General features: G+C 55.3%; 1 protein-coding gene across 3 annotated transcripts in view; it reads right to left on the bottom strand.

The window, feature by feature from the left end:
• Positions 1-358: 358 nt before the first annotated feature.
• Positions 359-27,003, bottom strand: part of c8h22orf15 (chromosome 8 C22orf15 homolog) — a 73,108-nt gene continuing 46,463 nt past the window's right edge. For 2 of the 3 annotated variants that reach the window (XM_085962112.1, XM_085962114.1), the window contains exons 3-5: positions 26,456-26,578; positions 2,024-2,098; positions 359-558 (exon numbers count right to left, since the gene is read on the bottom strand). In XM_085962112.1, coding sequence (XP_085818238.1) covers positions 398-558; positions 2,024-2,098; positions 26,456-26,578 — 359 coding nt within the window. In that variant the 3' untranslated portion in view covers positions 359-397. The remainder of the gene's footprint in view (positions 559-2,023; positions 2,099-26,455; positions 26,579-27,003) is intronic. The other variant, XM_085962115.1, reaches the window with a different exon arrangement.

Raw genomic sequence — 27,003 nt, 5'->3', positions numbered from 1 at the left:
TTGGAAAACTCCCCACCTGCTCTTCAAACCCCTCGACCTCTTTCTGTGCCTGCTTTCTATCCCATTCCCTGTTGAATTTCCTGACACTGGGGTGACACTGATTTTAGGGAAAGTAGCAGTGGGTATGGGGATATTTTGCTACGGATGTAAACAGTCCTGAGGACCTTGCCGACCTCAAGCTCGGGTTTAATCCCTGGTCTGTTACCAGTTAGTTGGCCTCAGCTGGGTTGGTAGTACGAGCACTTCAATTGGGCTCAGACACCCGTGGCCACTCACCCAACCAGTAACACTCCTTTGCGCCCTTTCCCGTGTGTAGTGTGTCTCTTATCTGCGGTGTTATTAACACTTGCTGCTCATGTCCTTGGATTGTGAATTTTATTCTCAGTTTCAATTATATTCAGAAAGCTTTCTGTGTGGTGCTGGGGTTCTTTTTAGTCCCGAAGGCTGATTTGTTTTTGGAGGGTAGTGTGAGAACGACCTCCTTGGTGGGTCGGGGTTTCCTCGATGTCGACTCCTTCCTGTCCTTGGCCTTGGGATTGGACAACTTCCACAGCTGGTCTAACAACACAAGCAGAGGTTCAGCGCAAGGACCAGGACTGAGCGACACCCCCTCCTTCGGGTACGCTTACCCTCCCATCAAAGCCCCTCCCATCAAAACCCTGCCCCCGTACACGACCCCTCCCATCAAAGCCCCGCCCCATACACGACACCTCCCATCAAAGCCCCGCCCCCAGTACACGGCCCCTCCCATCAAAGCCCCGCCCCCGTACACGACCCCCCCATCAAAGCCCCGCCCCATACACGACACCTCCCGTCAAAGCCCCGCCCCAGTACACGGCCCCTCCCATCAAAGCCCCGCCCCCGTACACGACCCCTCCCATCAAAGCCCCGCCCCAGTACACGACCCCTCCCATCAAAGCCCCACCCCCCCCACTCGACCCCTCCCATCAAAGCCCCGCCCCAGTGCATAACCCCTCCCATCAAAGCCCCGCCCCTGTACACAACCCCTCCCATCCAAGCCCCGCCCCAGTACATGACCCTTCCCATCAAAGCCCCGCCCCGTACACGACCCCCCATCAAAGCCCCGCCCCCGTACACGACACCTCCCATCAAAGCCCCGCCCCCCAGTACATGATGCCTCCCATCAAAGCCCCACCCCCCACACGACCTCTCCCATCAAAGCACCGCCCCAGTACATGACCCCTCCCATCAAAGCCCCGCCCCCCGTACACAACCCCTCCCATCAAAGCCTTGCCTCAGTACATGGCCCCGCCCCAGTACATGACCCCTCCCATCAAAGCCCCACCCCAGTACACGACCCCGCCCATCAAAGCCCCGCCCCGTACACGACCCCCCATCAAAGCCCCGCCCCCGTACACGACACCTCCCATCAAAGCCCCGCCCCCGTACACAACCCCTCCCATCAAAGCCCTGCCTCAGTACATGGCCCCGCCCCAGTACATGACCCCTCCCATCAAAGCCCCGCCCCAGTACACGACCCCTCCCATCAAAGCCCCGCTCCCCGTATACGACCCCTCCCATCAAAACCCCACCCCAGTACATGAACCCTCCCATCAAAGCCCCGCCCCAGTACATGACCCCGCCCATCAAAGCCCCGCCCCCAGTACATGACCCCTCCCATCAAAGCCCTGCCCCCCAATACATGACACCCCCTCCCATCATAGCCCTGCCCCCAGTACATGACCACTCCCATCATGTACCGGGGCGGGGCTATGACCCCTCCCATGAAAGCCCTGCCCCGGTACATGACCCCTCCCATCGGAGCCCCTCCCTCTGGAACACTAACCCTCCCATCGAGGCCCCTTCCTCTGGTACACTAACCCTCCCATCGAGGCCCCTCCCTCTGGTACACTAACCCTCCCATCGAGGCCCCTCCCTCTGGTACACTAACCCTCCCATCGAGGCCCCTCCCTCTGGTACTCTAACCCTCCCATCGAGGCCCCTCCCTCTGGTACACTAACCCTCCCATCGCAGCCCCTCCCTCTGGTACATGAACCCTCACCTGCCAGGATGGGATGGCAACACTCAATATTCATCAACATGGATTCGTATTTGATGGCCTCGCAATCATCTTGTTCTAAAACGTACACGACAAATGTACACATTGAATAAATACGTAAAATACACACACCCAAGTGAATCAGACACTGTCACTTTCACACCCTAGGATTTAAGGAAAAGGAGCAGGCGTAGGCCCTTATGGCCCCTCGAGCCTACTCCGCCATTCAATGAGTTCCTGGCTAATCTTCTACCTCAAATCCACCTTTTCGCACTATCCCTATATCCCTAGATTCACTTCGTGCCCAAAAAATCTTTCGATCTCAGTCTTGAATATACTCAACGATTCAGCCATCTACGGTAGAAAATTCCAAAGATTCACAACTCTCTGAGTGGAGAAATTTCTCCTCATCTCAGTTCTAAATGGCCGAACCCTTAACCGAAGACTGACCCCTCGTTCTGGACTCTCCAGCCAGTGGAAACAGGGACTGGTTGGGACAGTGGGTCAGACACTGTCCTTTCACACTCTGGGACAGTGGGTCACACACTGTCCTTTCACACTCTGGGACAGTGGGTCACACACTGTCCATTCACACTCTGGGACAGTGGGTCAGACACTGTCCTTTCACACTCTGGGACAGTGGGTCACACACTGTCCTTTCACACTCTGGGACAGTGGGTCACACACTGTCCATTCACACTCTGGGACAGTGGGTCAGACACTGTCCTTTCACACTCTGGGACAGTGGGTCAGGCACTGTCCTTTCACACTCTGGGACAGTGGGTCACACACTGTCCTTTCACACTCTGGGACAGTGGGTCACACACTGTCCATTCACACTCTGGGACAGTGGGTCAGACACTGTCCTTTCACACTCTGGGACAGTGGGTCAGGCACTGTCCTTTCACACTCTGGGACAGTGGGTCACACACTGTCCTTTCACACTCTGGGACAGTGGGTCACACACTGTCCTTTCACACTCTGGGACAGTGGGTCAGACACTGTCCTTTCACACTCCGGGACAGTGGGTCACACTCTGTCCTTTCACACTCTGGGACAGTGGGTCAGACACGGTCCTTTCACACTCTGGGACAGTGGGTCACACACTGTCCTTTCACACTCTGGGACAGTGGGTCAGACACGGTCCTTTCACACTCTGGGACTGTGGGTCACACACCGTCCTTTCACACTCTGGGACAGTGGGTCACACACACTGTCCTTTCACACTCCGGGACGGTGGGTCACACACGGTCCTTTCACACTCTGGGACAGTGGGTCAGACACGGTCCTTTCACACTCTGGGACAGTGGGTCACACACTGTCCTTTCACACTCTGGGACAGTGGGTCACACGCTGTCCTTTCACACTCTGGGACAGTGGGTCAGATGCTGTCCTTTGACACTCTGGGACAGTGGGTCACACGCTGTCCTTTCACACTCTGGGACGGTGGGTCAGACACGGTCCTTTCACACTCTGGGACAGTGGGTCACACACTGTCCTTTCACACTCTGGGACAGTGGGTCAGACGCTGTCCTTTGACACTCTGGGACAGTGGGTCACACGCTGTCCTTTCACACTCTGGGACAGTGGGTCAGACGCTGTCCTTTCACACTCTGGGACAGTGGGTCACACGCTGTCCTTTCACACTCTGGGACAGTGGGTCAGACACTGTCCGTTCACACTCTGGGACAGTGGGTCAGACACGGTCCTTTCACACTCTGGGACAGTGGGTCAGACACTGTCCTTTCACACTCTGGGACAGTGGGTCACACACTGTCCCTTCACACTCTGGGACAGTGGGTCACACACTGTCCTTTCACACTCTGGGACAGTGGGTCAGACACGGTCCTTTCACACTCTGGGACAGTGGGTCAGACGCTGTCCTTTCACACTCTGGGACAGTGGGTCACACACTGTCCTTTCACACTCTGGGACAGTGGGTCAGACACGGTCCTTTCACACTCTGGGACAGTGGGTCAGACACGGTCCTTTCACACTCTGGGACAGTGGGTCAGACACTGTCCTTTCACACTCTGGGACAGTGGGTCACACACTGTCCTTTCACACTCTGGGACAGTTGGTCACACACTCCTTTCGCACTCTGGGACAGTGGGTCAGACACTGTCCTTTCACACTCTGGGACAGTGGGTTAGACGCTGTCCTTTCACACTCTGGGACAGTGGGTCACGCACTGTCCTTTCACACTCTGGCACAGTGGGTCACACACTGTCCTTTCGCACTCTGGGACAGTGGGTCACACACTGTCCTTTCACACTCTGGGACAGTGGGTCAGACGCTGTCCTTTCACACTCTGGGACAGTGGGTCACACACTGTCCTTTCGCACTCTGGGACAGTGGGTCACACACTGTCCTTTCACACTCTGGGACAGTGGGTCACACACTGTCCTTTCACACTCTGGGACAGTGGGTCAGACGCTGTCCTTTCACACTCTGGGACAGTGGGTCACACACTGTCCTTTCACACTCTGGGACAGTGGGTCACACACTGTCCTTTCACACTCTGGGACAGTGGGTCACACACTGTCCTTTCACACTCTGGGACAGTGGGTCACACACTGTCCTTTCACACTCTGGGACAGTGGGTCACACACTGTCCTTTCACACTCTGGGACAGTGGGTCAGACGCTGTCCTTTCACACTCTGGGACAGTTGGTCACACACTGTCCTTTCACACTCTGGGACAGTGGGTCAGACGCTGTCCTTTCACACTCTGGGACAGTGGGTCACACACTGTCCTTTCACACTCTGGGACAGTGGGTCAGACGCTGTCCTTTCACACTCTGGGACAGTTGGTCACACACTGTCCTTTCACACTCTGGGACAGTGGGTCAGACGCTGTCCTTTCACACTCTGGGACAGTGGGTCACACACTGTCCTTTCACACTCTGGGACAGTGGGTCACACATTGTCCTTTCACACTCTGGGACAGTGGGTCACACACTGTCCTTTCACACTCTGGGACAGTGGGTCACACACTGTCCTTTCACACTCTGGGACAGTGGGTCACACACTGTCCTTTCACACTCTGGGACAGTGGGTCAGACGCTGTCCTTTCACACTCTGGGACAGTGGATCACACACTTTCCTTTCACACTCTGGAACAGTGGGTCACACACTGTCCGTTCACACTCTGGGACAGTGGGTCACACACTGTTCTTTCACACTCTGGGACAGTGGGTCACACACTGTCCTTTCACACTCTGGGACAGTGGGTCAGACGCTGTCCTTTCACACTCTGGGACACCGGGTCACACACTATCCTTTCACACTCTGGGATGGTGGGTCAGATGCTGTCCTTTCACACTCTGGGACGGTGGGTCAGACACGGTCCTTTCACACTCTGGGACAGTGGGTCACACGCTGTCCTTTCACACTCTGGGACAGTGGGTCACACGCTGTCCTTTCACACTCTGGGACAGTGGGTCACACGCTGTCCTTTCACACTCTGGGACAGTGGGTCACACGCTGTCCTTTTACACTCTGGGACAGTTGGTCACACACTGTCCTTTCACACTCTGGGGCAGTGGGTCAGACGCTGTCCTTTCACACTCTGGGACAGTGGGTCACACGCTGTCCTTTCACACTCTGGGACAGTGGGTCAGACGCTGTCCTTTCACACTCTGGGACAGTGGGTCAGACGCTGTCCTTTCACACTCTGGGACAGTGGGTCAGACGCTGTCCTTTCACACTCTGGGACAGTGGGTCAGACGCTGTCCTTTCACACTCTGGGACAGTGGGTCAGACGCTGTCCTTTCACACTCTGGGACAGTGGGTCAGACGCTGTCCTTTCACACTCTGGGACAGTGGGTCACACACTGTCCTTTCACACTCTGGGACACCGGGTCACACACTGTCCTTTCACACTCTGGGACGGTGGGTCACACACTGTCCTTTCACACTCTGGGACAGCGGGTCACACACTGTCCTTTCACACTCTGGGACAGTGGGTCAGACGCTGTCCTTTCACACTCTGGGACAGTGGGTCAGCTGTCCTTTCACACTCTGGGACAGTGGGTCAGCTGTCCTTTCGCACTCTGGGATAGTGGGTCACACACTGTCCTTTCACACTCTGGGACGGTGGGTCAGACGCTGTCCTTTCACACTCTGGGATGGTGGGCCACACACTGTCCTTTCACACTCTGGGACAGTGGGTCAGACGCTGTCCTTTCACACTCTGGGACAGTGGGTCAGACGCTGTCCTTTCACACTCTGGGACAGTGGGTCAGACACTGTCCGTTCACACTCTGGGACAGTGGGTCAGACACGGTCCTTTCACACTCTGGGACAGTGGGTCAGACACTGTCCTTTCACACTCTGGGACAGTGGGTCACACACTGTCCTTTCACACTCTGGGACAGTGGGTCAGACACGGTCCTTTCACACTCTGGGACAGTGGGTCAGACGCTGTCCTTTCACACTCTGGGACAGTGGGTCACACACTGTCCTTTCACACTCTGGGACAGTGGGTCAGACACGGTCCTTTCACACTCTGGGACAGTGGGGCAGACACTGTCCTTTCATATTCTGGGACAGTGAGTCACACACTGTCCTTTCACACTCTGGGACAGTGGGCCACACACTGTCCTTTCACACTCTGGGACAGTGGGTCACACACTGTCCTTTCACACTCTGGGACAGTGGGTCAGACACGGTCCTTTCACACTCTGGGACAGTGGGTCAGACGCTGTCCTTTCACACTCTGGGACAGTGGGTCACACACTGTCCTTTCACACTCTGGGACAGTGGGTCAGACGCTGTCCTTTCACACTCTGGGACACCGGGTCACACACTATCCTTTCACACTCTGGGATGGTGGGTCAGATGCTGTCCTTTCACACTCTGGGACGGTGGGTCAGACACGGTCCTTTCACACTCTGGGACAGTGGGTCACACGCTGTCCTTTCACACTCTGGGACAGTGGGTCACACGCTGTCCTTTCACACTCTGGGACAGTGGGTCACACGCTGTCCTTTCACACTCTGGGACAGTGGGTCACACGCTGTCCTTTTACACTCTGGGACAGTTGGTCACACACTGTCCTTTCACACTCTGGGGCAGTGGGTCAGACGCTGTCCTTTCACACTCTGGGACAGTGGGTCAGACGCTGTCCTTTCACACTCTGGGACAGTGGGTCAGACGCTGTCCTTTCACACTCTGGGACAGTGGGTCAGACGCTGTCCTTTCACACTCTGGGACAGTGGGTCAGACGCTGTCCTTTCACACTCTGGGACAGTGGGTCAGACGCTGTCCTTTCACACTCTGGCACAGTGGGTCAGACGCTGTCCTTTCACACTCTGGGACAGTGGGTCAGACGCTGTCCTTTCACACTCTGGGACAGTGGGTCACACACTGTCCTTTCACACTCTGGGACACCGGGTCACACACTGTCCTTTCACACTCTGGGACGGTGGGTCACACACTGTCCTTTCACACTCTGGGACAGCGGGTCACACACTGTCCTTTCACACTCTGGGACAGTGGGTCAGACGCTGTCCTTTCACACTCTGGGACAGTGGGTCAGCTGTCCTTTCACACTCTGGGACAGTGGGTCAGCTGTCCTTTCGCACTCTGGGATAGTGGGTCACACACTGTCCTTTCACACTCTGGGACGGTGGGTCAGACGCTGTCCTTTCACACTCTGGGATGGTGGGCCACACACTGTCCTTTCACACTCTGGGACAGTGGGTCAGACGCTGTCCTTTCACACTCTGGGACAGTGGGTCAGACGCTGTCCTTTCACACTCTGGGACAGTGGGTCAGACACTGTCCGTTCACACTCTGGGACAGTGGGTCAGACACGGTCCTTTCACACTCTGGGACAGTGGGTCAGACACTGTCCTTTCACACTCTGGGACAGTGGGTCACACACTGTCCTTTCACACTCTGGGACAGTGGGTCAGACACGGTCCTTTCACACTCTGGGACAGTGGGTCAGACGCTGTCCTTTCACACTCTGGGACAGTGGGTCACACACTGTCCTTTCACACTCTGGGACAGTGGGTCAGACACGGTCCTTTCACACTCTGGGACAGTGGGGCAGACACTGTCCTTTCATATTCTGGGACAGTGAGTCACACACTGTCCTTTCACACTCTGGGACAGTGGGCCACACACTGTCCTTTCACACTCTGGGACAGTGGGTCACACACTGTCCTTTCACACTCTGGGACAGTGGGTCACACACTGTCCTTTCACACTCTGGGACAGTGGATCACACACTTTCCTTTCACACTCTGGAACAGTGGGTCACACACTGTCCTTTCACACTCTGGGACAGTGGGCCACACACTGTCCTTTCACACTCTGGGACAGTGGGTCACACACTGTCCTTTCACACTCTGGGACAGTGGGTCACACACTGTCCTTTCACACTCTGGGACAGTGGGTCAGACGCTGTCCTTTCACACTCTGGGACAGTGGGTCACACACTGTCCTTTCACACTCTGGGACAGTGGGTCACACACTGTCCTTTCACACTCTGGGACAGTGGGTCACACACTGTCCTTTCACACTCTGGGACAGTGGGTCACACACTGTCCTTTCACACTCTGGGACAGTGGGTCACACACTGTCCTTTCACACTCTGGGACAGTGGGTCAGACGCTGTCCTTTCACACTCTGGGACAGTTGGTCACACACTGTCCTTTCACACTCTGGGACAGTGGGTCAGACGCTGTCCTTTCACACTCTGGGACAGTGGGTCACACACTGTCCTTTCACACTCTGGGACAGTGGGTCAGACGCTGTCCTTTCACACTCTGGGACAGTTGGTCACACACTGTCCTTTCACACTCTGGGACAGTGGGTCAGACGCTGTCCTTTCACACTCTGGGACAGTGGGTCACACACTGTCCTTTCACACTCTGGGACAGTGGGTCACACATTGTCCTTTCACACTCTGGGACAGTGGGTCACACACTGTCCTTTCACACTCTGGGACAGTGGGTCACACACTGTCCTTTCACACTCTGGGACAGTGGGTCACACACTGTCCTTTCACACTCTGGGACAGTGGGTCACACACTGTCCTTTCACACTCTGGGACAGTGGGTCAGACGCTGTCCTTTCACACTCTGGGACAGTGGATCACACACTTTCCTTTCACACTCTGGAACAGTGGGTCACACACTGTCCGTTCACACTCTGGGACAGTGGGTCACACACTGTTCTTTCACACTCTGGGACAGTGGGTCACACACTGTCCTTTCACACTCTGGGACAGTGGGTCAGACGCTGTCCTTTCACACTCTGGGACACCGGGTCACACACTATCCTTTCACACTCTGGGATGGTGGGTCAGATGCTGTCCTTTCACACTCTGGGACGGTGGGTCAGACACGGTCCTTTCACACTCTGGGACAGTGGGTCACACGCTGTCCTTTCACACTCTGGGACAGTGGGTCACACGCTGTCCTTTCACACTCTGGGACAGTGGGTCACACGCTGTCCTTTCACACTCTGGGACAGTGGGTCACACGCTGTCCTTTTACACTCTGGGACAGTTGGTCACACACTGTCCTTTCACACTCTGGGGCAGTGGGTCAGACGCTGTCCTTTCACACTCTGGGACAGTGGGTCACACGCTGTCCTTTCACACTCTGGGACAGTGGGTCAGACGCTGTCCTTTCACACTCTGGGACAGTGGGTCAGACGCTGTCCTTTCACACTCTGGGACAGTGGGTCAGACGCTGTCCTTTCACACTCTGGGACAGTGGGTCAGACGCTGTCCTTTCACACTCTGGGACAGTGGGTCAGACGCTGTCCTTTCACACTCTGGGACAGTGGGTCAGACGCTGTCCTTTCACACTCTGGGACAGTGGGTCACACACTGTCCTTTCACACTCTGGGACACCGGGTCACACACTGTCCTTTCACACTCTGGGACGGTGGGTCACACACTGTCCTTTCACACTCTGGGACAGCGGGTCACACACTGTCCTTTCACACTCTGGGACAGTGGGTCAGACGCTGTCCTTTCACACTCTGGGACAGTGGGTCAGCTGTCCTTTCACACTCTGGGACAGTGGGTCAGCTGTCCTTTCGCACTCTGGGATAGTGGGTCACACACTGTCCTTTCACACTCTGGGACGGTGGGTCAGACGCTGTCCTTTCACACTCTGGGATGGTGGGCCACACACTGTCCTTTCACACTCTGGGACAGTGGGTCAGACGCTGTCCTTTCACACTCTGGGACAGTGGGTCAGACGCTGTCCTTTCACACTCTGGGACAGTGGGTCAGACACTGTCCGTTCACACTCTGGGACAGTGGGTCAGACACGGTCCTTTCACACTCTGGGACAGTGGGTCAGACACTGTCCTTTCACACTCTGGGACAGTGGGTCACACACTGTCCTTTCACACTCTGGGACAGTGGGTCAGACACGGTCCTTTCACACTCTGGGACAGTGGGTCAGACGCTGTCCTTTCACACTCTGGGACAGTGGGTCACACACTGTCCTTTCACACTCTGGGACAGTGGGTCAGACACGGTCCTTTCACACTCTGGGACAGTGGGGCAGACACTGTCCTTTCATATTCTGGGACAGTGAGTCACACACTGTCCTTTCACACTCTGGGACAGTGGGCCACACACTGTCCTTTCACACTCTGGGACAGTGGGTCACACACTGTCCTTTCACACTCTGGGACAGTGGGTCAGACACGGTCCTTTCACACTCTGGGACAGTGGGTCAGACGCTGTCCTTTCACACTCTGGGACAGTGGGTCACACACTGTCCTTTCACACTCTGGGACAGTGGGTCAGACGCTGTCCTTTCACACTCTGGGACACCGGGTCACACACTATCCTTTCACACTCTGGGATGGTGGGTCAGATGCTGTCCTTTCACACTCTGGGACGGTGGGTCAGACACGGTCCTTTCACACTCTGGGACAGTGGGTCACACGCTGTCCTTTCACACTCTGGGACAGTGGGTCACACGCTGTCCTTTCACACTCTGGGACAGTGGGTCACACGCTGTCCTTTCACACTCTGGGACAGTGGGTCACACGCTGTCCTTTTACACTCTGGGACAGTTGGTCACACACTGTCCTTTCACACTCTGGGGCAGTGGGTCAGACGCTGTCCTTTCACACTCTGGGACAGTGGGTCAGACGCTGTCCTTTCACACTCTGGGACAGTGGGTCAGACGCTGTCCTTTCACACTCTGGGACAGTGGGTCAGACGCTGTCCTTTCACACTCTGGGACAGTGGGTCAGACGCTGTCCTTTCACACTCTGGGACAGTGGGTCAGACGCTGTCCTTTCACACTCTGGGACAGTGGGTCAGACGCTGTCCTTTCACACTCTGGACATGTGGGTCAGACGCTGTTCCTTTCACACTCTGGGACAGTGGGTCACACACTGTCCTTTCACACTCTGGGACACCGGGTCACACACTGTCCTTTCACACTCTGGACGGTGGGTCACACACTGTCCTTTCACACTCTGGGACAGCGGGTCACACACTGTCCTTTCACACTCTGGGACAGTGGGTCAGACGCTGTCCTTTCACACTCTGGGACAGTGGGTCAGCTGTCCTTTCACACTCTGGGACAGTGGGTCAGCTGTCCTTTCGCACTCTGGGATAGTGGGTCACACACTGTCCTTTCACACTCTGGGACGGTGGGTCAGACGCTGTCCTTTCACACTCTGGGATGGTGGGCCACACACTGTCCTTTCACACTCTGGGACAGTGGGTCAGACGCTGTCCTTTCACACTCTGGGACAGTGGGTCAGACGCTGTCCTTTCACACTCTGGGACAGTGGGTCAGACACTGTCCGTTCACACTCTGGGACAGTGGGTCAGACACGGTCCTTTCACACTCTGGGACAGTGGGTCAGACACTGTCCTTTCACACTCTGGGACAGTGGGTCACACACTGTCCTTTCACACTCTGGGACAGTGGGTCAGACACGGTCCTTTCACACTCTGGGACAGTGGGTCAGACGCTGTCCTTTCACACTCTGGACAGTGGGTCACACACTGTCCTTTCACACTCTGGGACAGTGGGTCAGACACGGTCCTTTCACCACTCTGGGACAGTGGGGCAGACACTGTCCTTTTCATATTCTGGGACAGTGAGTCACACACTGTCCTTTCACACTCTGGGACAGTGGGCCACACACTGTCCTTTCACACTCTGGGACAGGGGTCACACACTGTCCTTTCACACTCTGGGACAGTGGGTCACACACTGTCCTTTCACACTCTGGGACAGTGGATCACACACTTTCCTTTCACACTCTGGAACAGTGGGTCACACACTGTCCTTTCACACTCTGGGACAGTGGGCCACACACTGTCCTTTCACACTCTGGGACAGTGGGTCACACACTGTCCTTTCACACTCTGGGACAGTGGATCACACACTTTCCTTTCACACTCTGGAACAGTGGGTTCACACACTGTCCTTTCACACTCTGGGACAGTGGATCACACACTTTCCTTCACACTCTGGGACAGTGGGTCAGACGCTGTCCTTTCACACTCTGGGACACCGGGTCACACACTATCCTTTCACACTCTGGGACAGTGGGTCAGACACGGTCCTTTCACACTCTGGGACACCGGGTCACACGCTGTTCTTTCACACACTGTCCTTTCACACTCTGGGACAGTTGGTCACACACTGTCCTTTCACACTCTGGGGCAGTGGATCACACACTGTCCTTTCACACTCTGGGACAGTGGGTCACACACTATCCTTTCACACTCTGGGACAGTGGGTCACACACTGTCCTTTCACACTCTGTGATAGTGGGTCACACACTGTCCTTTCACACTCTGGGACAGTGGATCACACACTGTCCTTTCACACTCTGTGACAGTGGGTCAGACGCCTGTCCTTTCACACTGTGGGATCAGTGGTCAGACGCTGTCCTTTCACACTCTGGGACAGTGGGTCAGACGCTGTCCTTTCACACTCTGGGACAGTGGGTCAGACGCTGTCGTTTCACACTCTGGGACAGTGGGTCAGACGCTGTCCTTTCACACTCTGGGATAGTGGGTCAGACGCTGTCCTTTCACACTCTGGGACAGTGGGTCACACACTGTCCTTTCACACTCTGGGACACCGGGGTCACACACTGTCCTTTCACACTCTGGGACGGTGGGTCACACACTGTACTTTCACACTCTGGGACAGCGGGTCACACACTGTCCTTTCACACTCTGGGACAGTGGGTCAGACGCTGTCCTTTCACACTCTGGGACAGTGGGTCAGCTGTCTTTCACACTCTGGGACAGTTGGTCACACACTGTCCTTTCGCACTCTGGGATAGTGGGTCACACACTGTCCTTTCACACTCTGGGACAGTGGGTCAGACGCTGTCCTTTCACACTCTGGGACAGTGGGTCAGCTGTCCTTTCACACTCTGGGACAGTGGGTCACACACTGGTCCGTTCACACTCTGGGACGGTGGGTCAGACGCTGTCCTTTCACACTCTGGGACGGTGGGTCACACACTGTCCTTTCACACTCTGGGACGGTGGGTCACACACTGTCCTTTCACACTCTGGGACAGTGGGTCACACAGTGTATTTCACACTGGGACAGTCGGTCACACACTGTCCTTTCACACTCTGGGACAGCGGGTCACACACTGTCCTTTCACACTCTGGGACACCGGGTCACACGCTGTCCTTTCACACTCTGGGGACAGTTGGTCACACACTGTCCTTTCGCACTCTGGGATAGTGGGTCACACACTGTCCTTTCACACTCTGGGACAGTGGATCACACACTGTCCTTTCACACTCTGGGACAGTGGGTGAGACGCTGTCCTTTCACACTCTGGGACAGTGGTCAGACGCTGTCCTTTCACACTCTGGGACAGTGGGTCAGACGCTGTCCTTTCACACTCTGGGACAGTGGGTCAGACGCTGTCCTTTCACACTCTGGGACGGTGGGTCACACACTGTCCTTTCACACTCTGGAACAGCGGGTCACACACTGTCCTTTCACACTCTGGGACAGTGGGTCAGACGCTGTCCTTTCACATTCTGGGACAGTGGGTCAGACGCTGTCCTTTCACACTCTGGGACAGTGGGTCAGATGCTGTCCTTTCACACTCTGGGACAGTGGTTCAGACATGTCCCTTTCACACTCTGGGACCAGTGGGTCACACACTGTCCTTTCACACTCTGGGACAGTGAGTCAGACACTGTCCTTTCACACTCTGGGACAGTGGGTCACACACTGTCCTTTCACACTCTGGGACAGTGGGTCACACACTGTCCCTTCACACTCTGGGGACAGTGGGTCACACACTGTCCTTCACTGTCCTTTCACACTCTGGGACAGTGGGTCAGACACGGTCCTTTCACACTCTGGGACAGTGGGTCAGACGCTGTCCTTTCACACTCTGGGACAGTGGGTCACACACTGTCCTTTCACACTCTGGGACAGTGGGTCAGACACGGTCCTTTCACACTCTGGGACAGTGGGTCAGACACGGTCCTTTCACACTCTGGGACAGTGGGTCAGACACTGTCCTTTCACACTCTGGGACAGTGGGTCACACACTGTCCTTTCACACTCTGGGACAGTTGGTCACACACTGTCCTTTCGCACTCTGGGACAGTGGGTCAGACACTGTCCTTTCACACTCTGGGACAGTGGGTTAGACGCTGTCCTTTCACACTCTGGGACAGTGGGTCACGCACTGTCCTTTCACACTCTGGCACAGTGGGTCACACACTGTCCTTTCGCACTCTGGGACAGTGGGTCACACACTGTCCTTTCACACTCTGGGACAGTGGGTCACACACTGTCCTTTCACACTCTGGGACAGTGGGTCAGACGCTGTCCTTTCACACTCTGGGACAGTGGGTCACACACTGTCCTTTCGCACTCTGGGACAGTGGGTCACACACTGTCCTTTCACACTCTGGGACAGTGGGTCACACACTGTCCTTTCACACTCTGGGACAGTGGGTCAGACGCTGTCCTTTCACACTCTGGGACAGTGGGTCACACACTGTCCTTTCACACTCTGGGACAGTGGGTCACACACTGTCCTTTCACACTCTGGGACAGTGGGTCACACACTGTCCTTTCACACTCTGGGACAGTGGGTCACACACTGTCCTTTCACACTCTGGGACAGTGGGTCACACACTGTCCTTTCACACTCTGGGACAGTGGGTCAGACGCTGTCCTTTCACACTCTGGGACAGTTGGTCACACACTGTCCTTTCACACTCTGGGACAGTGGGTCAGACGCTGTCCTTTCACACTCTGGGACAGTGGGTCACACACTGTCCTTTCACACTCTGGGACAGTGGGTCAGACGCTGTCCTTTCACACTCTGGGACAGTTGGTCACACACTGTCCTTTCACACTCTGGGACAGTGGGTCAGACGCTGTCCTTTCACACTCTGGGACAGTGGGTCACACACTGTCCTTTCACACTCTGGGACAGTGGGTCACACATTGTCCTTTCACACTCTGGGACAGTGGGTCACACACTGTCCTTTCACACTCTGGGACAGTGGGTCACACACTGTCCTTTCACACTCTGGGACAGTGGGTCACACACTGTCCTTTCACACTCTGGGACAGTGGCTCAGACGCTGTCCTTTCACACTCTGGGACAGTGGATCACACACTTTCCTTTCACACTCTGGAACAGTGGGTCACACACTGTCCGTTCACACTCTGGGACAGTGGGTCACACACTGTTCTTTCACACTCTGGGACAGTGGGTCACACACTGTCCTTTCACACTCTGGGACAGTGGGTCACACGCTGTCCTTTCACACTCTGGGACAGTGGGTCAGACGCTGTCCTTTCACACTCTGGGACACCGGGTCACACACTATCCTTTCACACTCTGGGATGGTGGGTCAGACGCTGTCCTTTCACACTCTGGGACGGTGGGTCAGACACGGTCCTTTCACACTCTGGGACAGTGGGTCACACGCTGTCCTTTCACACTCTGGGACAGTGGGTCACACGCTGTCCTTTCACACTCTGGGACAGTGGGTCACACGCTGTCCTTTCACACTCTGGGACAGTGGGTCACACGCTGTCCTTTTACACTCTGGGACAGTTGGTCACACACTGTCCTTTCACACTCTGGGGCAGTGGGTCAGAGGCTGTCCTTTCACACTCTGGGACAGTGGGTCAGACGCTGTCCTTTCACACTCTGGGACAGTGGGTCAGACGCTGTCCTTTCACACTCTGGGACAGTGGGTCAGACGCTGTCCTTTCACACTCTGGGACAGTGGGTCAGACGCTGTCCTTTCACACTCTGGGACAGTGGGTCAGACGCTGTCCTTTCACACTCTGGGACAGTGGGTCAGACGCTGTCCTTTCACACTCTGGGACAGTGGGTCAGACGCTGTCCTTTCACACTCTGGGACAGTGGGTCACACACTGTCCTTTCACACTCTGGGACACCGGGTCACACACTGTCCTTTCACACTCTGGGACGGTGGGTCACACACTGTCCTTTCACACTCTGGGACAGCGGGTCACACACTGTCCTTTCACACTCTGGGACAGTGGGTCAGACGCTGTCCTTTCACACTCTGGGACAGTGGGTCAGCTGTCCTTTCACACTCTGGGACAGTTGGTCACACACTGTCCTTTCGCACTCTGGGATAGTGGGTCACACACTGTCCTTTCACACTCTGGGACGGTGGGTCAGACGCTGTCCTTTCACACTCTGGGATGGTGGGCCACACACTGTCCTTTCACACTCTGGGACAGTGGGTCAGACGCTGTCCTTTCACACTCTGGGACAGTGGGTCAGACGCTGTCCTTTCACACTCTGGGACAGTGGGTCAGACACTGTCCGTTCACACTCTGGGACAGTGGGTCAGACACGGTCCTTTCACACTCTGGGACAGTGGGTCACACACTGTCCTTTCACACTCTGGGACAGTGGGTCACACACTGTCCTTTCACACTCTGGGACAGTGGGTCAGACACGGTCCTTTCACACTCTGGGACAGTGGGTCAGACGCTGTCCTTTCACACTCTGGGACAGTGGGTCACACACTGTCCTTTCACACTCTGGGACAGTGGGTCAGACACGGTCCTTTCACACTCTGGGACAGTGGGTCAGACACGGTCCTTTCACACTCTGGGACAGTGGGGCAGACACTGTCCTTTCATATTCTGGGACAGTGAGTCACACACTGTCCTTTCACACTCTGGGACAGTGGGCCACACACTGTCCTTTCACACTCTGGGACAGTGGGTCACACACTGTCCTTTCACACTCTGGGACAGTGGGTCACACACTGTCCTTTCACACTCTGGGACAGTGGATCACACACTTTCCTTTCACACTCTGGAACAGTGGGTCACACACTGTCCTTTCACACTCTGGGACAGTGGGCCACACACTGTCCTTTCACACTCTGGGACAGTGGGTCACACACGGTCCTTTCACACTCTGGGACAGTGGATCACACACTTTCCTTTCACACTCTGGAACAGTGGGTCACACACTGTCCTTTCACACTCTGGGACAGTGGATCACACACTTTCCTTTCACACTCTGGGACAGTGGGTCAGACGCTGTCCTTTCACACTCTGGGACACCGGGTCACACACTATCCTTTCACACTCTGGGACAGTGGGTCAGACACGGTCCTTTCACACTCTGGGACACCGGGTCACACGCTGTTCTTTCACACTCTAGGACAGTGGGTCACACACTGTCCTTTCACACTCTGGGACAGTTGGTCACACACTGTCCTTTCACACTCTGGGGCAGTGGATCACACACTGTCCTTTCACACTCTGGGACAGTGGGTCACACACTATCCTTTCACACTCTGGGACAGTGGGTCACACACTGTCCTTTCACACTCTGTGATAGTGGGTCACACACTGTCCTTTCACACTCTGGGACAGTGGATCACACACTGTCCTTTCACACTCTGTGACAGTGGGTCAGACGCTGTCCTTTCACACTGTGGGACAGTGGGTCAGACGCTGTCCTTTCACACTCTGGGACAGTGGGTCAGACGCTGTCCTTTCACACTCTGGGACAGTGGGTCAGACGCTGTCGTTTCACACTCTGGGACAGTGGGTCAGACGCTGTCCTTTCACACTCTGGGATAGTGGGTCAGACGCTGTCCTTTCACACTCTGGGACAGTGGGTCACACACTGTCCTTTCACACTCTGGGACACCGGGTCACACACTGTCCTTTCACACTCTGGGACGGTGGGTCACACACTGTACTTTCACACTCTGGGACAGCGGGTCACACACTGTCCTTTCACACTCTGGGACAGTGGGTCAGACGCTGTCCTTTCACACTCTGGGACAGTGGGTCAGCTGTCCTTTCACACTCTGGGACAGTTGGTCACACACTGTCCTTTCACACTCTGGGACAGTGGGCCACACACTGTCCTTTCACACTCTGGGACAGTGGGTCACACACTGTCCTTTCACACTCTGGGACAGTGGATCACACACTTTCCTTTCACACTCTGGAACAGTGGGTCACACACTGTCCTTTCACACTCTGGGACAGTGGATCACACACTTTCCTTTCACACTCTGGGACAGTGGGTCAGACGCTGTCCTTTCACACTCTGGGACACCGGGTCACACACTATCCTTTCACACTCTGGGACAGTGGGTCAGACACGGTCCTTTCACACTCTGGGACACCGGGTCACACGCTGTTCTTTCACACACTGTCCTTTCACACTCTGGGACAGTTGGTCACACACTGTCCTTTCACACTCTGGGGCAGTGGATCACACACTGTCCTTTCACACTCTGGGACAGTGGGTCACACACTATCCTTTCACACTCTGGGACAGTGGGTCACACACTGTCCTTTCACACTCTGTGATAGTGGGTCACACACTGTCCTTTCACACTCTGGGACAGTGGATCACACACTGTCCTTTCACACTCTGTGACAGTGGGTCAGACGCTGTCCTTTCACACTGTGGGACAGTGGGTCAGACGCTGTCCTTTCACACTCTGGGACAGTGGGTCAGACGCTGTCCTTTCACACTCTGGGACAGTGGGTCAGACGCTGTCGTTTCACACTCTGGGACAGTGGGTCAGACGCTGTCCTTTCACACTCTGGGATAGTGGGTCAGACGCTGTCCTTTCACACTCTGGGACAGTGGGTCACACACTGTCCTTTCACACTCTGGGACACCGGGTCACACACTGTCCTTTCACACTCTGGGACGGTGGGTCACACACTGTACTTTCACACTCTGGGACAGCGGGTCACACACTGTCCTTTCACACTCTGGGACAGTGGGTCAGACGCTGTCCTTTCACACTCTGGGACAGTGGGTCAGCTGTCCTTTCACACTCTGGGACAGTTGGTCACACACTGTCCTTTCGCACTCTGGGATAGTGGGTCACACACTGTCCTTTCACACTCTGGGACAGTGGGTCAGACGCTGTCCTTTCACACTCTGGGACAGTGGGTCAGCTGTCCTTTCACACTCTGGGACAGTGGGTCACACACTGTCCTTTCACACTCTGGGACGGTGGGTCAGACGCTGTCCTTTCACACTCTGGGACGGTGGGTCACACACTGTCCTTTCACACTCTGGGACGGTGGGTCACACACTGTCCTTTCACACTCTGGGACAGTGGGTCACACAGTGTATTTCCACACTGGGACAGTCGGTCACACACTGTCCTTTCACACTCTGGGACAGCGGGTCACACACTGTCCTTTCACACTCTGGGACACCGGGTCACACGCTGTCCTTTCACACTCTGGGACAGTTGGTCACACACTGTCCTTTCGCACTCTGGGATAGTGGGTCACACACTGTCCTTTCACACTCTGGGACAGTGGATCACACACTGTCCTTTCACACTCTGGGACAGTGGGTGAGACGCTGTCCTTTCACACTCTGGGACAGTGGGTCAGACGCTGTCCTTTCACACTCTGGGACAGTGGGTCAGACGCTGTCCTTTCACACTCTGGGACGGTGGGTCACACACTGTCCTTTCACACTCTGGGACAGCGGGTCACACACTGTCCTTTCACACTCTGGGACAGTGGGTCAGACGCTGTCCTTTCACATTCTGGGACAGTGGGTCAGACGCTGTCCTTTCACACTCTGGGACAGTGGGTCAGATGCTGTCCTTTCACACTCTGGGACAGTGGTTCAGACATGTCCTTTCACACTCTGGGACAGTGGGTCACACACTGTCCTTTCACACTCTGGGACAGTGAGTCAGACACTGTCCTTTCACACTCTGGGACAGTGGGTCACACACTGTCCTTTCACACTCTGGGACAGTGGGTCACACACTGTCCCTTCACACTCTGGGACAGTGGGTCACACACTGTCCTTTCACACTCTGGGACAGTGGGTCAGACACGGTCCTTTCACACTCTGGGACAGTGGGTCAGACGCTGTCCTTTCACACTCTGGGACAGTGGGTCACACACTGTCCTTTCACACTCTGGGACAGTGGGTCAGACACGGTCCTTTCACACTCTGGGACAGTGGGTCAGACACGGTCCTTTCACACTCTGGGACAGTGGGTCAGACACTGTCCTTTCACACTCTGGGACAGTGGGTCACACACTGTCCTTTCACACTCTGGGACAGTTGGTCACACACTGTCCTTTCGCACTCTGGGACAGTGGGTCAGACACTGTCCTTTCACACTCTGGGACAGTGGGTTAGACGCTGTCCTTTCACACTCTGGGACAGTGGGTCACGCACTGTCCTTTCACACTCTGGCACAGTGGGTCACACACTGTCCTTTCGCACTCTGGGACAGTGGGTCACACACTGTCCTTTCACACTCTGGGACAGTGGGTCACACACTGTCCTTTCACACTCTGGGACAGTGGGTCAGACGCTGTCCTTTCACACTCTGGGACAGTGGGTCACACACTGTCCTTTCGCACTCTGGGACAGTGGGTCACACACTGTCCTTTCACACTCTGGGACAGTGGGTCACACACTGTCCTTTCACACTCTGGGACAGTGGGTCAGACGCTGTCCTTTCACACTCTGGGACAGTGGGTCACACACTGTCCTTTCACACTCTGGGACAGTGGGTCACACACTGTCCTTTCACACTCTGGGACAGTGGGTCACACACTGTCCTTTCACACTCTGGGACAGTGGGTCACACACTGTCCTTTCACACTCTGGGACAGTGGGTCACACACTGTCCTTTCACACTCTGGGACAGTGGGTCAGACGCTGTCCTTTCACACTCTGGGACAGTTGGTCACACACTGTCCTTTCACACTCTGGGACAGTGGGTCAGACGCTGTCCTTTCACACTCTGGGACAGTGGGTCACACACTGTCCTTTCACACTCTGGGACAGTGGGTCAGACGCTGTCCTTTCACACTCTGGGACAGTTGGTCACACACTGTCCTTTCACACTCTGGGACAGTGGGTCAGACGCTGTCCTTTCACACTCTGGGACAGTGGGTCACACACTGTCCTTTCACACTCTGGGACAGTGGGTCACACATTGTCCTTTCACACTCTGGGACAGTGGGTCACACACTGTCCTTTCACACTCTGGGACAGTGGGTCACACACTGTCCTTTCACACTCTGGGACAGTGGGTCACACACTGTCCTTTCACACTCTGGGACAGTGGCTCAGACGCTGTCCTTTCACACTCTGGGACAGTGGATCACACACTTTCCTTTCACACTCTGGAACAGTGGGTCACACACTGTCCGTTCACACTCTGGGACAGTGGGTCACACACTGTTCTTTCACACTCTGGGACAGTGGGTCACACACTGTCCTTTCACACTCTGGGACAGTGGGTCACACGCTGTCCTTTCACACTCTGGGACAGTGGGTCAGACGCTGTCCTTTCACACTCTGGGACACCGGGTCACACACTATCCTTTCACACTCTGGGATGGTGGGTCAGACGCTGTTCTTTCACACTCTGGGACGGTGGGTCAGACACGGTCCTTTCACACTCTGGGACAGTGGGTCACACGCTGTCCTTTCACACTCTGGGACAGTGGGTCACACGCTGTCCTTTCACACTCTGGGACAGTGGGTCACACGCTGTCCTTTCACACTCTGGGACAGTGGGTCACACGCTGTCCTTTTACACTCTGGGACAGTTGGTCACACACTGTCCTTTCACACTCTGGGGCAGTGGGTCAGAGGCTGTCCTTTCACACTCTGGGACAGTGGGTCAGACGCTGTCCTTTCACACTCTGGGACAGTGGGTCAGACGCTGTCCTTTCACACTCTGGGACAGTGGGTCAGACGCTGTCCTTTCACACTCTGGGACAGTGGGTCAGACGCTGTCCTTTCACACTCTGGGACAGTGGGTCAGACGCTGTCCTTTCACACTCTGGGACAGTGGGTCAGACGCTGTCCTTTCACACTCTGGGACAGTGGGTCAGACGCTGTCCTTTCACACTCTGGGACAGTGGGTCACACACTGTCCTTTCACACTCTGGGACACCGGGTCACACACTGTCCTTTCACACTCTGGGACGGTGGGTCACACACTGTCCTTTCACACTCTGGGACAGCGGGTCACACACTGTCCTTTCACACTCTGGGACAGTGGGTCAGACGCTGTCCTTTCACACTCTGGGACAGTGGGTCAGCTGTCCTTTCACACTCTGGGACAGTTGGTCACACACTGTCCTTTCGCACTCTGGGATAGTGGGTCACACACTGTCCTTTCACACTCTGGGACGGTGGGTCAGACGCTGTCCTTTCACACTCTGGGATGGTGGGCCACACACTGTCCTTTCACACTCTGGGACAGTGGGTCAGACGCTGTCCTTTCACACTCTGGGACAGTGGGTCAGACGCTGTCCTTTCACACTCTGGGACAGTGGGTCAGACACTGTCCGTTCACACTCTGGGACAGTGGGTCAGACACGGTCCTTTCACACTCTGGGACAGTGGGTCACACACTGTCCTTTCACACTCTGGGACAGTGGGTCACACACTGTCCTTTCACACTCTGGGACAGTGGGTCAGACACGGTCCTTTCACACTCTGGGACAGTGGGTCAGACGCTGTCCTTTCACACTCTGGGACAGTGGGTCACACACTGTCCTTTCACACTCTGGGACAGTGGGTCAGACACGGTCCTTTCACACTCTGGGACAGTGGGTCAGACACGGTCCTTTCACACTCTGGGACAGTGGGGCAGACACTGTCCTTTCATATTCTGGGACAGTGAGTCACACACTGTCCTTTCACACTCTGGGACAGTGGGCCACACACTGTCCTTTCACACTCTGGGACAGTGGGTCACACACTGTCCTTTCACACTCTGGGACAGTGGGTCACACACTGTCCTTTCACACTCTGGGACAGTGGATCACACACTTTCCTTTCACACTCTGGAACAGTGGGTCACACACTGTCCTTTCACACTCTGGGACAGTGGGCCACACACTGTCCTTTCACACTCTGGGACAGTGGGTCACACACGGTCCTTTCACACTCTGGGACAGTGGATCACACACTTTCCTTTCACACTCTGGAACAGTGGGTCACACACTGTCCTTTCACACTCTGGGACAGTGGATCACACACTTTCCTTTCACACTCTGGGACAGTGGGTCAGACGCTGTCCTTTCACACTCTGGGACACCGGGTCACACACTATCCTTTCACACTCTGGGACAGTGGGTCAGACACGGTCCTTTCACACTCTGGGACACCGGGTCACACGCTGTTCTTTCACACTCTGGGACAGTGGGTCACACACTGTCCTTTCACACTCTGGGACAGTTGGTCACACACTGTCCTTTCACACTCTGGGGCAGTGGATCACACACTGTCCTTTCACACTCTGGGACAGTGGGTCACACACTATCCTTTCACACTCTGGGACAGTGGGTCACACACTGTCCTTTCACACTCTGTGATAGTGGGTCACACACTGTCCTTTCACACTCTGGGACAGTGGATCACACACTGTCCTTTCACACTCTGTGACAGTGGGTCAGACGCTGTCCTTTCACACTGTGGGACAGTGGGTCAGACGCTGTCCTTTCACACTCTGGGACAGTGGGTCAGACGCTGTCCTTTCACACTCTGGGACAGTGGGTCAGACGCTGTCGTTTCACACTCTGGGACAGTGGGTCAGACGCTGTCCTTTCACACTCTGGGATAGTGGGTCAGACGCTGTCCTTTCACACTCTGGGACAGTGGGTCACACACTGTCCTTTCACACTCTGGGACACCGGGTCACACACTGTCCTTTCACACTCTGGGACGGTGGGTCACACACTGTACTTTCACACTCTGGGACAGCGGGTCACACACTGTCCTTTCACACTCTGGGACAGTGGGTCAGACGCTGTCCTTTCACACTCTGGGACAGTGGGTCAGCTGTCCTTTCACACTCTGGGACAGTTGGTCACACACTGTCCTTTCGCACTCTGGGATAGTGGGTCACACACTGTCCTTTCACACTCTGGGACAGTGGGTCAGACGCTGTCCTTTCACACTCTGGGACAGTGGGTCAGCTGTCCTTTCACACTCTGGGACAGTGGGTCACACACTGTCCTTTCACACTCTGGGACGGTGGGTCAGACGCTGTCCTTTCACACTCTGGGACGGTGGGTCACACACTGTCCTTTCACACTCTGGGACGGTGGGTCACACAATGTCCTTTCACACTCTGGGACAGTGGGTCACACAGTGTATTTCCACACTGGGACAGTCGGTCACACACTGTCCTTTCACACTCAGGGACAGCGGGTCACACACTGTCCTTTCACACTCTGGGACAGTGGGTCACTCACTGTCCTTTCACACTCCGGGACACCGGGTCACACGCTGTCCTTTCACACTCTGGGACAGTTGGTCACACACTGTCCTTTCGCACTCTGGGATAGTGGGTCACACACTGTCCTTTCACACTCTGGGACAGTGGATCACACACTGTCCTTTCACACTCTGGGACAGTGGGTGAGACGCTGTCCTTTCACACTCTGGGACAGTGGGTCAGACGCTGTCCTTTCACACTCTGGGACAGTGGGTCAGACGTTGTCCTTTCACACTCTGGGACAGTGGGTCAGACGCTGTCCTTTCACACTCTGGGACGGTGGGTCACACACTGTCCTTTCACACTCTGGGACAGCGGGTCACACACTGTCCTTTCACACTCTGGGACGGTGGGTCAGACGCTGTCCTTTCACATTCTGGGACAGTGGGTCAGACGCTGTCCTTTCACACTCTGGGACAGTGGGTCAGATGCTGTCCTTTCACACTCTGGGACAGTGGGTCACACACTGTCCTTTCACACTCTGGGACAGTGAGTCAGACACTGTCCTTTCACACTCTGGGACAGTGGGTCACACACTGTCCTTTCACACTCTGGGACAGTGGGTCACACACACTGTCCTGTCACACTCTGGGACAGTGGGTCAGACGCTGTCCTTTCACACTCTGGGACAGTGGGTCACACACTGTCCTTTCACACTCTGGGACTGTGAGTCACACACTGTCCTTTCACACTCTGGGACAGCGGGTCACACACTGTCCTTTCACACTCTGGGACACCGGGTCACACACTGTCCTTTCACACTCTGGGACAGTGGGTCACACACTGTCCTTTCACACTCTGGGACAGTGGATCACACACTGTCCTTTCACACTCTGGGACAGTGGGTCACACACTGTCCTTTCACACTCTGGGACAGTGGGTCTCACACACTGTCCTTTCACACTCTGGGACAGTGGGTTACACACTGTCCTTTCACACTCTGGGACAGTGGGTCTCACACACTGTCCTTTCACACTCTGGGACAGTGGGTCACACACTGTCCTTTCACACTCTGGGACAGTGGGTCTCACACACTGTCCTTTCACACTCTGGGACAGTGGGTCACACACTGTCCTTTCACACTCTGGGACAGTGGGTCTCACACACTGTCCTTTCACACTCTGGGACAGTTGGTCACACACACTGTCCTGTCACACTCTGGGGCAGTGGGTCACACACTGTCCTTTCACACTCTGGGACAGTGGGTCACACACTGTCCTTTCACACTGTGGGACAGTGGATCACACACTGTCCTTTCACACTCTGGGACAGTGGGTCACACACTGTCCTTTCACACTCTGGGACAGTGGATCACACACTGTCCTTTCACACTCTGGGACAGTGGGTCACACACTGTCCTTTCACACCCTGGGACAGTGTGTCTCACACTGTACTGTCACACTCTGGGGCAGCGGGACATTGATCCCTGACCCAGTTCGCACTCACACCCTGCCCTTACAGGCAGGGCTTCAGTCACATCTTAGTATTGATTGAGCCAGGGTGTCTGGAGGTTTGCCCATTGGCTGCAGTTCGTGTTGCTTCCCTTGTCCCAGTGATGTGTGAACTCTACTCCAAACATTCTCATTGCGATAGCCCAAGGTAACCACCCATTATCTGGATTGTTTGATGATTGAACAGGCTGTGAATTTGCTCACTCGTCACTTTGATGAGAATATATCTCTGACGCTCCTTCAGGACCTTGCTGGCAAGTTCCAGGGAGTTTTGCCGCACACTGAGATTCATCAGGTTCCCGGATTCATCCATCAGATCGATGCAAGCTGGAAACGATGAAATGGGAAGAAATCTGAGATCCCACCTGAATTCACGCCTAGTTTCTCCCCTCGTCACCTGAGGACAGTAATTACAATTCCACAGATGCCAGAATCTGCTCTCCTGGGTCCCCCTGCCCCAAACCTCTCTAAAATCACCATTCTTTGTGTGTGATAATGTTAGCCCTATCTCAGTGGGTAGCACACTCGCCTCGGTGTCAGAAGGTCGTGGGTTCAAGTCCCACTCCAGGAATTTGAGCACAAAATCTAGGCTGACATTCCGGTGCAGTGCTGAGGGAGTGCTGCACTGTCAGAGGTGCCATCTTTTGGATGAGGTGGTAAACTGAGACCCTGTCTGATATCTCAGGTGAACGTAAATGATCCCATGGCACTATTTTGAAAGGTGAGCAGGGGAGTTCTCCCCCGGTGTCCTG

This window comes from Somniosus microcephalus, chromosome 19 (assembly GCF_052327205.1).
Source record: "Somniosus microcephalus isolate GS21.2 chromosome 19, FLI_Smic_1.0, whole genome shotgun sequence".
Lineage (NCBI taxonomy): Eukaryota > Metazoa > Chordata > Chondrichthyes > Squaliformes > Somniosidae > Somniosus > Somniosus microcephalus.
Note: the sequence above shows the minus strand (reverse complement) of the source record. Positions and strands in the feature narration are given on the sequence as shown.